General features: G+C 38.1%; 2 protein-coding genes across 3 annotated transcripts in view; one reads left to right on the top strand and one right to left on the bottom strand.

Moving 5' to 3' along the window:
• Window positions 1–6: 6 nt before the first annotated feature.
• LOC103475602 (uncharacterized) lies at window positions 7–1234 on the top strand. The gene is made up of 3 exons (XM_008427383.1): window positions 7–246; window positions 328–621; window positions 1047–1234. Exons 1-3 carry the CDS (start codon window positions 7–9, stop codon window positions 1158–1160), a joined length of 648 nt encoding a protein of 215 aa, XP_008425605.1. The 3' UTR covers window positions 1161–1234.
• Window positions 1235–3326: 2092 nt separating this feature from the next.
• coro6 (coronin 6) overlaps window positions 3327–11877 on the bottom strand; it is a 16745-nt gene continuing 8194 nt past the window's right edge. For both annotated transcript variants that reach the window (XM_017308467.1, XM_008427384.2), the window contains exons 3-11: window positions 11219–11341; window positions 8491–8620; window positions 7728–7906; window positions 6556–6675; window positions 6364–6468; window positions 6009–6154; window positions 4697–4754; window positions 4131–4358; window positions 3327–3818 (exon numbers count right to left, since the gene is read on the bottom strand). In XM_017308467.1, the coding sequence (XP_017163956.1) occupies window positions 3696–3818; window positions 4131–4358; window positions 4697–4754; window positions 6009–6154; window positions 6364–6468; window positions 6556–6675; window positions 7728–7906; window positions 8491–8620; window positions 11219–11341 (1212 nt within the window). In that variant the 3' untranslated portion in view covers window positions 3327–3695. The remainder of the gene's footprint in view (window positions 3819–4130; window positions 4359–4696; window positions 4755–6008; window positions 6155–6363; window positions 6469–6555; window positions 6676–7727; window positions 7907–8490; window positions 8621–11218; window positions 11342–11877) is intronic.

Genomic DNA, 11877 nt, shown 5'->3' with positions numbered 1-11877 from the left:
TTGTTGATGACTTTATCAGGAAGTGACTCTGCTACTGTGACAGAAGTTGCTCTGGTGGAATCGACGAAGGGGTCGAAGGAGACGTTGGGAGTTGTGTCGCAGGGCAGCGGGAACTTTTTAGTCCAGGTTGATGTGATGCCGACGGTGGAGTTTGTAGTGAGAGTAAAGGGGAGAGTTCAAGGTTCTGCTACTGACTTTCAGAGACAGTCGCCCACCAACTTCAGAGCTTCTAATCTGATTCTTACAGTGAGTGAAAGTGTGGCATAAAAATCAAGACCAAAAACCTGATAAACAATGAAAGGTTAACATTTAAACTCTTTTATTCAGGCCAACTCGGACAGCATCTTGACTGCAGGAACCATGATCTCTGTGCCCTTCACTGTGGCTTCAAGCAGARCCGATGAAAACATAACCATTCGAGCCACCAACTCGAGAAATCTTGACTCGACGTTTCCGACCRTTTTATTGGTGCAAAGTGGGAACAGCACTAATGGCACGGTGACCCTGCTGGCTCCGCTGAGCATCCCGTCCGGRTCCGAYGTCATCCTCACCATCCTGGCCGAGACGCCGGACGGAAGTGACACCAACTACATTGTGCTGCGATTCTCTGTAGTGAACTCGGTAATAAGGCCACAATTAAGTCCTTCAAGCAGTTCTTTAAAATATTCAAACCGGTTCTCAGCTGGTTCAACAAATAAACAATGTGATGCTTTTCTTAATGCATTTAATGCAACTAATGTTCCAAATTATAACCAATGCCATTGAAACATAGTTGCTAAAGGGGGGAAAAGTAAATATATTCAGCGAGTCAAATGTTTACAGGTTCCCTGTTAATGACTCGATTTAAACTTTCTGCAGATTGAGTTGGTCTGAAATGCAAATTTCCATTACAGCTCACAAGAAAAGTGGAAACTTTGCATATAATGGCTGCATTGGTGTTACCATCCCTACTCATGTACAGACTGTTACAGCTACTAAACCATTTTTGCAGTTATTCGCTCATATTTTAGCAAAAATTTAATTAAATTATCTTGTTTTCTCCACAGTTAAATGATTTCACCCAACCAGCGTGTCAGATTCTCAGCATGCTGTCCAGGTGTGTTGAGAACTTCATCATCATGGGGTTTGGACAACTTTTACTGAGTGGATTTATGAAATGAATGATTCTTATAACACTTTGACTTATAAATACTTTACCAACCACTCTGACAAATATAAAACATCTGGAAAGAGATTCAGGAATTTAAAATGCAATTTCTTTCTTTTTTTTTTACTGATATTAGGGATGTAAAGATAGAAACATTTGTATAATCGATATCCAATAATAATGCTGTGATGGCTGATAACCAATATCTACTGATATTATATATATTTCACTTCAGTTTCGACATGTTTGGTGAAGAAAACGACCAAAAAAAAAGAAATCGGCAGTTTTTTTTATTGCACCGATACCAATTTGTTAAAAAATGGCTAATATTATCCAATTCTGATGTTGGTGTCGATGTAATGAAGTAATCTTGTATTTTGATTTAATGATGATTGAAGTGTGTTATTTTTGGTTCAGTATCATGTAATGAATATAATCTGATTTAGAAAGAGATGATTTAACGGATGGCGGAGCATAACTCAATTACTGCAGAAAGGAATTAAGTTACAAGAGCTGAACTTTAATCCCTTATGCTGTGTCATGAACCCATGGATGGAGGAGTGAGAGGCTGCGGGATAGACGGGAAAGGATACAATGATGTCGACTGCGAGATAAGGTCAACTGTTGTCACGGATCTAGTGATAAGAGGCAACCACCCCCGTTTTCCTCTGAATCGGATGATACCGATAAACGCCCACTCTTAAAATAGAAAAGCCAGAGAGTTTAAAACTTATGAGAAAGCGGAACCAGGCGTTCTTTGTTCCTCTGTGCTCGAGTCGACAGCCACACGAAGATGCAGAATCAGCGGAGGACCACGCCCTGAAACCCCGGGGAGGTGGAGACATCGCACTGCTTAGAAAGGAACGGGGTCCGTTAGCCCACAGCCCGGGTTTCTGAGCGTAGACGGCTGTCCTACGCTCATCCCAAGGATCACAACCGGGCTACAGCAGACTTGGAGAACAGACGAAGATCATGGAGAGTCAAGAAACTGAGTCCATGGAGGACAGTCAGCAGTTCATCTTCGTTCTGTTCTAAGAAGGATTTTGCCTCATCAGGACGGGACTCTAACCAAGGACATACATTTTTCTGCTGCTGAGATCATTTCAACATCTGGGTATGAGTGGAATTGCATCCCAAGGCCTCACTTATCCATTCTAATGACACAGTATAGAGATACAGTTTTGGAAAGTTATGTGTGATTTTTAATCTCTTATATTAAAATTTTAATCCCACCATTAAAAGAAGCTGTATGTCCATTTTCCCCCTGCAAAAGCTGTCTAATAAAATATATTATAAATTCTAATTAGAGTTGTGGACAGTTTAATTTATTGAGTGTATTCTTGAGTTACTTCTTCTGATTAAAGTAAAATCAATGGTCATGATTCTAGAAATTAGGGAGCTTGGGACTCCTGCCGAGTCTCTAAAATTCATCCAGACTGTAACAAATGCATATTGTTGAAAGAGAGGGCTGCCGTTAACAGGAGCGGTTGTTGGAACCAAGCAGTTGCAGGGCCACTCAGCTGACTCTTACATGAACTGAAACAGGTTGTAGCTTCTGGACAGGAGGTAGTCGGAGTCTGGACRCACCTCTCTCGCCGCCGGCTTAAACAGATTGTCCTCTATATGCTCAGCTGGAGTAATACTCAGGAGCTTTCCGGACCCGTTAGTAGAAGAGCTGGTCAGTAGTCAGTCAGACTATTGCGCAATAACACAAAATGTTTCTTTTTCTTATAGTAGAGATGAATTAATGCACTATTAGTCAGTGTTTACACCATGCAGAGTATTTCAAAATCAATTAAACATAGTTGAGTTTTTTGTGTGAAGTGTATCCAAGGTGAAATCCTTTGTGAAATTTAGTTGATAAAAAGTCCAACAATGAAATAATGAAGCAGCCCTTTAAAAAAAAAACAGATTTTATTGTGGTTATGTGTCTATTTTTACTCTTTTACAGAACACAAACATGTTTTTCTTTTAACATAAGTTTGATATTTTATCACCTGTTTTCTTTAGTCACTATTTACATTTTGAAATGTATTCAGAGAAATCTGGTAATATCTGCCCATCTGGTACATGTGTATGCTCTTTTCCTTTCTTTTTGCTCTCTTTACTTATTTTTATTTTGGGGGGGGAAATGAAAAGCTAAGAGCCCCCTGTGTACACATGCGCTGCCATCTTTTTCCGTTAAATTCTGTAAACATTGCTAACTTTTATCCTCGCATCTGACTTGCCTATATCCTTCAATTGCACAGTCCCACAGCTCCACAGTTTTCAGTCCATTCAAATCAATAAAGCTATGACTTCACAAATGCATTGCCTTTGCCATTAAGGTACATTCTCTTCAAACTCGGATTAGAATTTTGCAGAAATGAACACAAAGCCTCTGAGTTCGGCTGGAATTTGATTATTTAACAAATTATTTGGATTATTTAACAATATGTTCAAGAAGGCAAAAGGGTGATTTCTTGCCAGTGCAGTGGAAATGCATTTCTATAATAACAGTGATTCTGAAATTCAGACCAGTTCTTTAACTGATGTGTTCACTTGCACATCAGGCAGTACCGTTGGCGTACTGGGAAAGCTTATTCTCCAAGTCGCAGATCCGCTTCTCCTGAGACAAAACTGTGGCCTTCAGATTCTGAATCTCCTCCAGTAGCCTCTCAAGCAGCTGAGGCTGGACAGGAGGAAACGGGAAAGACGAGAAACACAGGGGGGAAAAGGAAAACGGAAAGTGATGAAAGGGGGGAGAATGATAAAGAAAGAAGGGAAAAGAAGGTCAAGGGTAGTGAGAAACTAAACCAAAACAGAGATGGGTGCTTGAAGGGAAAAGTTGTGCACAATAAGAAAAAGGTTCAACAGAGAGGGAAATGTTTGAAAAGCCGTATAAATGTAAAATCATTTATTTAGATGAAGTTCAAGCGAATCCCTGTGAAAACWAGCAAATCAGCAGATCAAGCTTTGGATGCTCAACATGTCCAAAACTTACAGGCAAGCTGTTGGTGTCCAAGGCGGACATGCTACGTCTGGTGGTGGGTCTGGAGTCCAGCACGTTCTTCTTCGCCACTTTGAGCTCTCGGCTCTTGGGCGGCACGTAGCCGTCCCTCATGGAGATGAGGATGGGATCTTCGTCACGGCCGTCCAGCCACTCTTCAGGCTCCATGGCGGGATCAGGCCCTGCCGTGTCAGGGTAAAGGTCATCCTGGAAGAGGTCCGACTGCCCCACACAGAGGCAAGCAGGAACCAGAGAGAGATTTTAGTCTGTTTATGTTTTGAACAATAAACTGTAGATCTTTGTTGCTACCAAATGTGGGCAGAGTCCCCAGAAAATGTAATCAAGTAAAGGTAAAAAGTAGCCATTACAAAAACTTACTCAAGAGTGAAAAAGTATTTGGTAAAAAGTCTACTCAAGTAACTGATTAAGTTATCAATGATTTAATATAAAAAAATGACATCCTCAGATGGACCAAATTAAAGTTAAGTGGAAATGTGGGTATTTTATGGATGAAAAATAATAATTCATATAAATAACAAAAAACGGTCAGGATTACTTACTTTTCTAGGAACTGTCATGGTGATGGGCTCGCACTTTTTGTCAAGCAGCTTGTATAACCTGGGACAGAATAAAGGAACGACAAACAGGAAAAGCAGAGCGATCCATCAGCCTCGAGTTTGTTTACACTTTGATTTCTGTTTTAAGGATGGCAAACGATTTACAGAAATGAGCGTTCATGATGTAACAGAAATTCAGAGTCTCAGCTTGAGGAAAAAATATTACAGAATGAATAAAAGCCTTTTTTTTATCAAGGTGTGTTGAAACCTATGGTTGAAACAACTTACAACTTGTAAGTAGCATAAAATGCACTTTAGGGAATAACAGAGACATAACAGAGAAAACACAACTTCTAAGGTTAATTTAGTCCAGCCTCCACTAACCATTTTCTACATCAGTGGTTCTTAACCTGGGTTCGATCGAACCTCAGGGGTTCGGTGAGTCAGAATCAGGGGTTCGGCGGAGCCTCTGCCGCGGAGGTAAAGACACACTTGTGTAAAGTGGTGATGACGTCCCGCTTTGCCATCACTTGCTGCAGARGATCACGTTACATTGCTTAGCCAATCAGAGCTGCGAAGGAGCCCTGATTGAAGGAGCTCCACTCAGCATGGATTTGAACTTGTGTCTTTATTTACTTCAGCAAAGCTCACAGTTTTTACCAAATTCTGTAGCTTTCGGTGAACTTCTAAATCTGCTCCTTAGTCGCATCTTTTCGGGGTTGCTACTGCCTCTAGTGGCGTGGGGGTGGTAACACAACTAATATAATTACATTACTAAATCAGAATACCGCAAAGTCTTTATTTATTAATTTTTCATTCTCTTAAGAATGTAGAGCTAATTAAATGATCTAAATAAGACCTTAAAGTGGTTCCAGTTTCTCTCGATGGCCAACCCGTTGAAACTGGCAAATTTTAAATACCTTGGGTCGTTCCTGGACAGTCAGTTCAACTTTGCTGAAAACACTGACTATATTTTGAAGAACTGTTCTCAGAGACTCTACCTTTTAAGAAGACTTAGTGATCATGGGGTGACCCCATGATCACCCCATTGGGGGTGACCCCCATTGGGGAGTCTTGAACCTAGAGTTCAAGACTCTAGGTCTTGAACTCTAGGTTCAAGACCCAACTCTAGTTGGGTCTTGAATTTGGGGGGAAAAAAATCACATTTTATTTATCACTACAGAAGGGTTCAGTGAATGGGCATATGAAACTGGTGGGTTCGGTACCTCAAAAAAGGTTAAGAACCACTGTTCTACATCAAATTAAGTCGCATATTTTCACTTTTTAAAAAGCGGTAGAGCAGCAGCCGTCTTACCGTGCAATCTCACATTTGGTGACGTCCACTCCTCTCTTTGGCATGAAGCCCATCCCTCTCTGCGGCTCTTTACTGCTAAAGGTGCTGAGGTAATGGACGTACGGCGGCTCCTCCGTGATCTCAAAGTAACGGATACTACTGTCGCCCTGCACGGAAAAAACATTTAAACTAAAATATCTCTCCTAATCAGAGCCAGAAATATAGGACATATTTACAAAAGAAGCTGCATTCAGTGCTTTATATGTAGGATCAAATTGGAAGTTTCCATATGATTAGATAAATGGGGTCTTTTTCAGTTGATAGATAAACTGAAATGAGCTGAATTTAAAGAAAATGTTTTCTTATATTAGCTTACCTTCCCACACAAGTAGACCATGTTTGCGTCTGCATCATAATATGGTAACAATACTCCGTTACTCGTGTCCAGCTCCAAAAGTGCTATAGGCTCTTCAAAGTTTGTCTGAACAGAGTGAAAACAGCCAAAATGTGAAATATGATCAACTTGTGGTCCTTTGCCTTCTGATGCAGTGTGAAGCGTGTTTGTTACCGGATCCCAGAGGCCGAGCTCTCGCTGGCTCATCCGGGTGAATCCGGTGGTGAAAATGTTTCCGTCTCTGATGAAGATGGCTCTCATTGGTCGGATGCCTTCATGTGGAGCCAGACGTTCCTGTTAGGAAGCACCAGGAAAGATGGGACAACAGAAACTTTTTCAAGAACAAAGATAAGTCTGTTTTAAATTCTGATTCTCTATTCAAATCAACCAAAAACCTACATTTATCTATCTAAAGACTTATTAGATTTCTGTCTCTTTGGAAACATCGCTCTTAGAGAAGGAGGTTCTTAGTTTCCAAATTAAAAGCTTGACTTCTGTCTAACTTTGGTTCACACAGTGATATTTTTGAAGGCTGCAAACTGACATGAGGGAATCTCAAAAGCAGCAGATAAAAAGTGGGTGAACTAAACTGGGGATGCAGAGTCACAACAGGCCCAAGAAATTAAAATATATTCTAAAAGTCTTTATATATTTAGATTTTCTTTGCTATCTTTGAATCATATTAAACGTATTTACATGCATGCTTGCTTTTGCACAATCACTTACTCTGATTTTACAAATTTTTAAATAGCGTGTTTTTACAAACTGATCTACCTTATGGCAAATAATCTGACTTTTTCAGTGTTTAATAAACATTTACATTATGTAATTTTTTGAAAAAATGATGCGACTCAGTTGCACATCCCTTGAATTGCGAGTCAGATATTTTTATTTCTAATAACCGCACAGTATTTTCTGTTATAGTTTTATACAGTATATTATTATTATTGTTATTATTATTAATCTGGTTTTTATATATATATATTTTTTTAACGCTTTAATAACTTTTTTGTGTGAATCTTTTGCTTCAATTTCCCCTTTGTAGGACAATAAAGGATGTTTCTATTCTATTCTATTCTATTCTATTCTATTCTATTCTATTCTATTCTATTCTATTCTATTCTATTCTAGTAAACTTGTCATTGTGGGTCATTCTACTCCAAAATGAATTCTGATCATGTTTGACACTTTATTTCTATATATAAAAAACCTTTTTCACTCTTTTACCATACACCACACTGTTTTGGTCACATAGTCACATAAAATCCCAACCAAACTCATTGAAGTTTGCGGCAATAAGATGGGAAAATGTAAAAAGTTTAATCGGTTAGTACTTCCTGACTCACCGCCACCACTTCCCTCTTTCGGGGGTCACAGACACGCAGGCGTCGATCCTTACAGGTGGTGCAAAACAAGCTGCCGTTTCGGTTCCAACTGACGCTGTAGATGAGGTCCGGATGGTCGTCCATGGATATGAGAGGTTCGCCTGTTCCCACGTTCCAGATTATTATCAGATTGTCACTGCCTGGAAGCAGACAGAGTCAGAAAAGAAAGATTTTAGTCAATGCCTTTTCTGGTTCAAGCACATTACTAGTTACATTTACTCAATTATATTTACTTCAGTAATGTTTCTTGAAAAAATTTACTTTTAGGAGTATTTTTACTATGCTGTGCTTTTTTACTTTTAGAGGAATAATTTTATTTTGAAATATCTCCACCCTTCCTTGAGTAAAGTGTCTGGATTTTCTACCCACTGAATGAAAAACAAACATGTAAAAATTCACCAGACACACACCTGCAGTTTCTGTTAAAGTTTTATAAGTAACTGAAGAGAGAGAAACTGATTTGGAAAAATTTTTCTTTTGCCTGATTTTATATATGAATTATTGTCATTTTGGTCCTTAAAATACCAAAATTTCCACTTAACTCTATATTTTGGTCCATCCGGTGATGTAATTTAAAAATACTGAAGTAATTCCAGGATGGCTACTTTTTACTTTTACTTGAGTGATTTTATTTTGAAGCACTGCCACTCCTCTGTGAGTTTTCGGGTCCTGAGCTCAGGTCTGCTGCCTGATGAAGATCTGTGTCTGCGTCAGTGAAACCCACCAGCAGTGAGGAGGATGTTGCGTGCGGTCGGGTGCCAGCTGACGATGCCGACCCGTTTGGAGTGACCCTCCAGCACCACGATGGGATCGGACAGGGGGCGGGTCAGGGAGTGATCTGGGATTTGCCAAACCTGAAAAATATCATAAAAAACTGTCTTTATTACTGGTTTTTTTACAGCTTTGCAGAGATATTCATGCAAAATGACATAAGTTAATCAATTAAATATTTGATTACATCTCAAGTAATATTAATATATTATGTTTAAACAGTTTGATATACATCAGCTTAGAGGGTGGCAGCATATTAGAGTAACTCTGGGCTTTTTTGAGATTTGTTATTTTATTTTTCAATGAAAGAGAAATTGTTTTTATCTTTTTACAACCATTCCTTCTTGTTTTGGATGCTGATTTATACTTTTATTTAATTTTTCTTTGGGATAAACAAAGTATTTATGAATTGAATAGCATTGAATTGCAGAGATAAATCGATATATAAATCACAAAGATAAAATACTAAGAATTCAATATTTTATCATGCCAAAAATAAACAAATGAGAGATTTTTTTGTTGTTTTTTTTAACTAAAATGTTTTATTTTTCAGCTAAATTCAGCAAACAGCCCCACCTAAATTGATTTCTAAATTTTTAGGGAAAAATTATGATATTTCTTTCTGCAGATTTAAACCATCAATAAAGTTACGGACACAACTTAAAGCCTGTTGTCTCTTAAAAGTTCACTTTTAAATCTTAATGCATTCTGCATTTAGACATCTTCACATTAAATCAATTATGGTCAAACTTTTTCACAAATGGGTCAAAAAAGGGTGGAAATTTATTTATTATGTATTTTGATTAATTTCTTATCATGATAAAACTTTGATTCACTGATTCCACATAGATATTATTTACTGTCGAATCAAAACCGTCTGTATTGTCAGGATTAATAGTTTTATTTTTCTTTCCACTGTTTGATCAATAAAAGCATCAATAAAAGTTACAATGAGCCATTTAGTGATACAAAATAAATCACATTTTTATGTCCTAAAGAAAGTTTTCAAGAGTATTATTTGTGTGATTGGTGTGGCACAGAGTCGCAGCGATTTACTACTTATCACCTAACAAAGATGCAATAAATAGTTCTCATCATCTCTTTTAGTGTTATCACAACAGTACAGCAAAAATATAAAATAACATTTTATTCATTTATATATTTTTCTGTATAAAAACGTTTCCAGAAGAGTTTTTTTTTTTTAAAGCATGACAGGTTGCCATGGCGACAGAGCCAGGTAATAAGTAACCCGGCTTCGTGAGTCTGAAAATCCGTCTTAGAACCCAAAGTTACCCTGATAAAAACACTCATCCTGGTTTGTGACAGTCCCAAGGTGATGACTGAACTACTTCACAACACACACACACACACACACACACACACACACACACACGCACACACACACACGCACGCACGCACACACACTCTCTCTAAAGAACCGTTTGCTGGAGCAATGACCCGAAATAAGGAGAATGACTTCACAGTTTTGGCCTTTCTGCAAATCCACTACAGTAACAGCTGCGACTGTCTGTCTGTGTGCTGTTTGATATAAACAAAGCCCACACGCACACACCTAATAAACACACACACACAATAAACACACACATACTCAAACAGCGTCCATGCAGCTGCTGCCAGAAAAGAAGAAGCAATTCAGTCTTCACATTCCTGCAGCCGTGACACGACAAGTGGGCGGATCAGTGACAGGTGCTGCGATGCACATATGTTGAAACAAGCTGCCGTTTTACTACAAAAAATGTTACATCAGAACATATGCGCACAGACTTAAATCACTCTGCTAGAATATTTAACATTTAAAAATGAAAACGTTTGAGATTAAGTTGCAGTTTGTCTGCTCTGATGCAGAGTTTGATATAAAATATCTTTTGAGGAAAATAATGTTCAATAAATTCCAGTTAAAGCGTGTTTTGTTTATATCCTAACCAAAGAAACAAATCAGGTTTTGGACAATACAATGTCATTATTAGATGCATGACCAGAAATCTTTGTAAAAAGGTTTCAATCTGATGGGTTTTCTTATGAATCCCACCAGACAAAACTCCGAACCTGCTGCCTCCTCCTCCAGCCTACTGCCTCCTTTTTAAGGAAAACAGTACTGAGAAATTCAAGTAATATGAATAAAGAAGAAAAGCTAGAAAATACATTTTACATTTTTAATGAACTGCACTTGAAATACAGTTTCTGGTGGAGAAAACATATGATAAACCACATATTTCATCCCACTTATAGTGTCTAAAATCACACACAGGTGATCAGAACACCATTACTCAACATTCTGAAGAAATGTTGATATTTCAGGTATTTCATTTTGTTCACTTCTGACAGCTGAAGTGAAACTGAACCCATAATTATTAGAAAGATGTTTGAAACCCTAAAGGTTGTTAAGAGGCATCAAAATCAGATGTTTTACTCAGCAACCATGTTCAGCTGCGCCTGTCAAAGAAAGACAAAGCAAACCAGAAAATACTCAAATCTGTAACATTTCAGGACCTACAGCAGGGTTTGAAAACTCATTCATTTCCTGACAACAAGCAGATGAATCAGGAGATTCAGCAGATTAATATCAGTGTCCCAGCTTAATAGATCAACCATTTAAATCCATGATGTATTCTCCACACAAACACATCTAAACACGAGAAGAATACAGAAATGGTCCTGACCATTGCTGTGCAGTCTTCTGAGCAGCTGGCCAGGATGTTGTCGTCATGAGGGCACCAGTCGATGTCCAGGATGGGTCCAGAGTGGCCGATGACCAGCGGGTAGTTCTTATCCACACGGCCTGTCTGCAGCGCCAGGGGCAGACACATGCAAGAAAGAATATTATAAAATAGCTGCATTTTTCAACTCGTTTAGCCAAAATGTAAAGCAATGTATAAATATAATTAAAGAGAAAATTCAAGCCTTAGCACAAAACGATTCAATTCAGTTTTTATTTATATTTTATTTAGATTATTTACATTGGGTTTGAAAAAGCACAGCTCTTTAAAACAAATAAGAGACGACTGAACTGAACCMCATTGAAAACCTTCTGGTTAATCCACCAAATATCTGAAATCTTCCTGAGTTAAAACATTATTATTGTTGTTTCTAAATGAATATGAACTTGTTTTCTTTGCATTATTTAAGGTCTGACAGCATCTTTTTTGTTATTTTGACCACTTCTCATTTTCTGCAAATAAATACTAAATATTTGCTTGTAATTTCAGACATGTTGTCAGAAGTTCATAGAATAAAAGAACAAAGTTCATTTTACTCAAACATAAACCTACAAAGAGTAAAATCAGATCAGAGAAACTGATCATTTTAAGTGAGATATATA

This window comes from Poecilia reticulata, linkage group LG14 (genome assembly GCF_000633615.1).
Source record: "Poecilia reticulata strain Guanapo linkage group LG14, Guppy_female_1.0+MT, whole genome shotgun sequence".
Classification (NCBI taxonomy): Eukaryota; Metazoa; Chordata; class Actinopteri; order Cyprinodontiformes; family Poeciliidae; genus Poecilia; species Poecilia reticulata.
The sequence above is the reverse complement of the archived record's forward strand: the minus strand, read 5'-3'. Positions and strand labels throughout refer to the sequence as shown.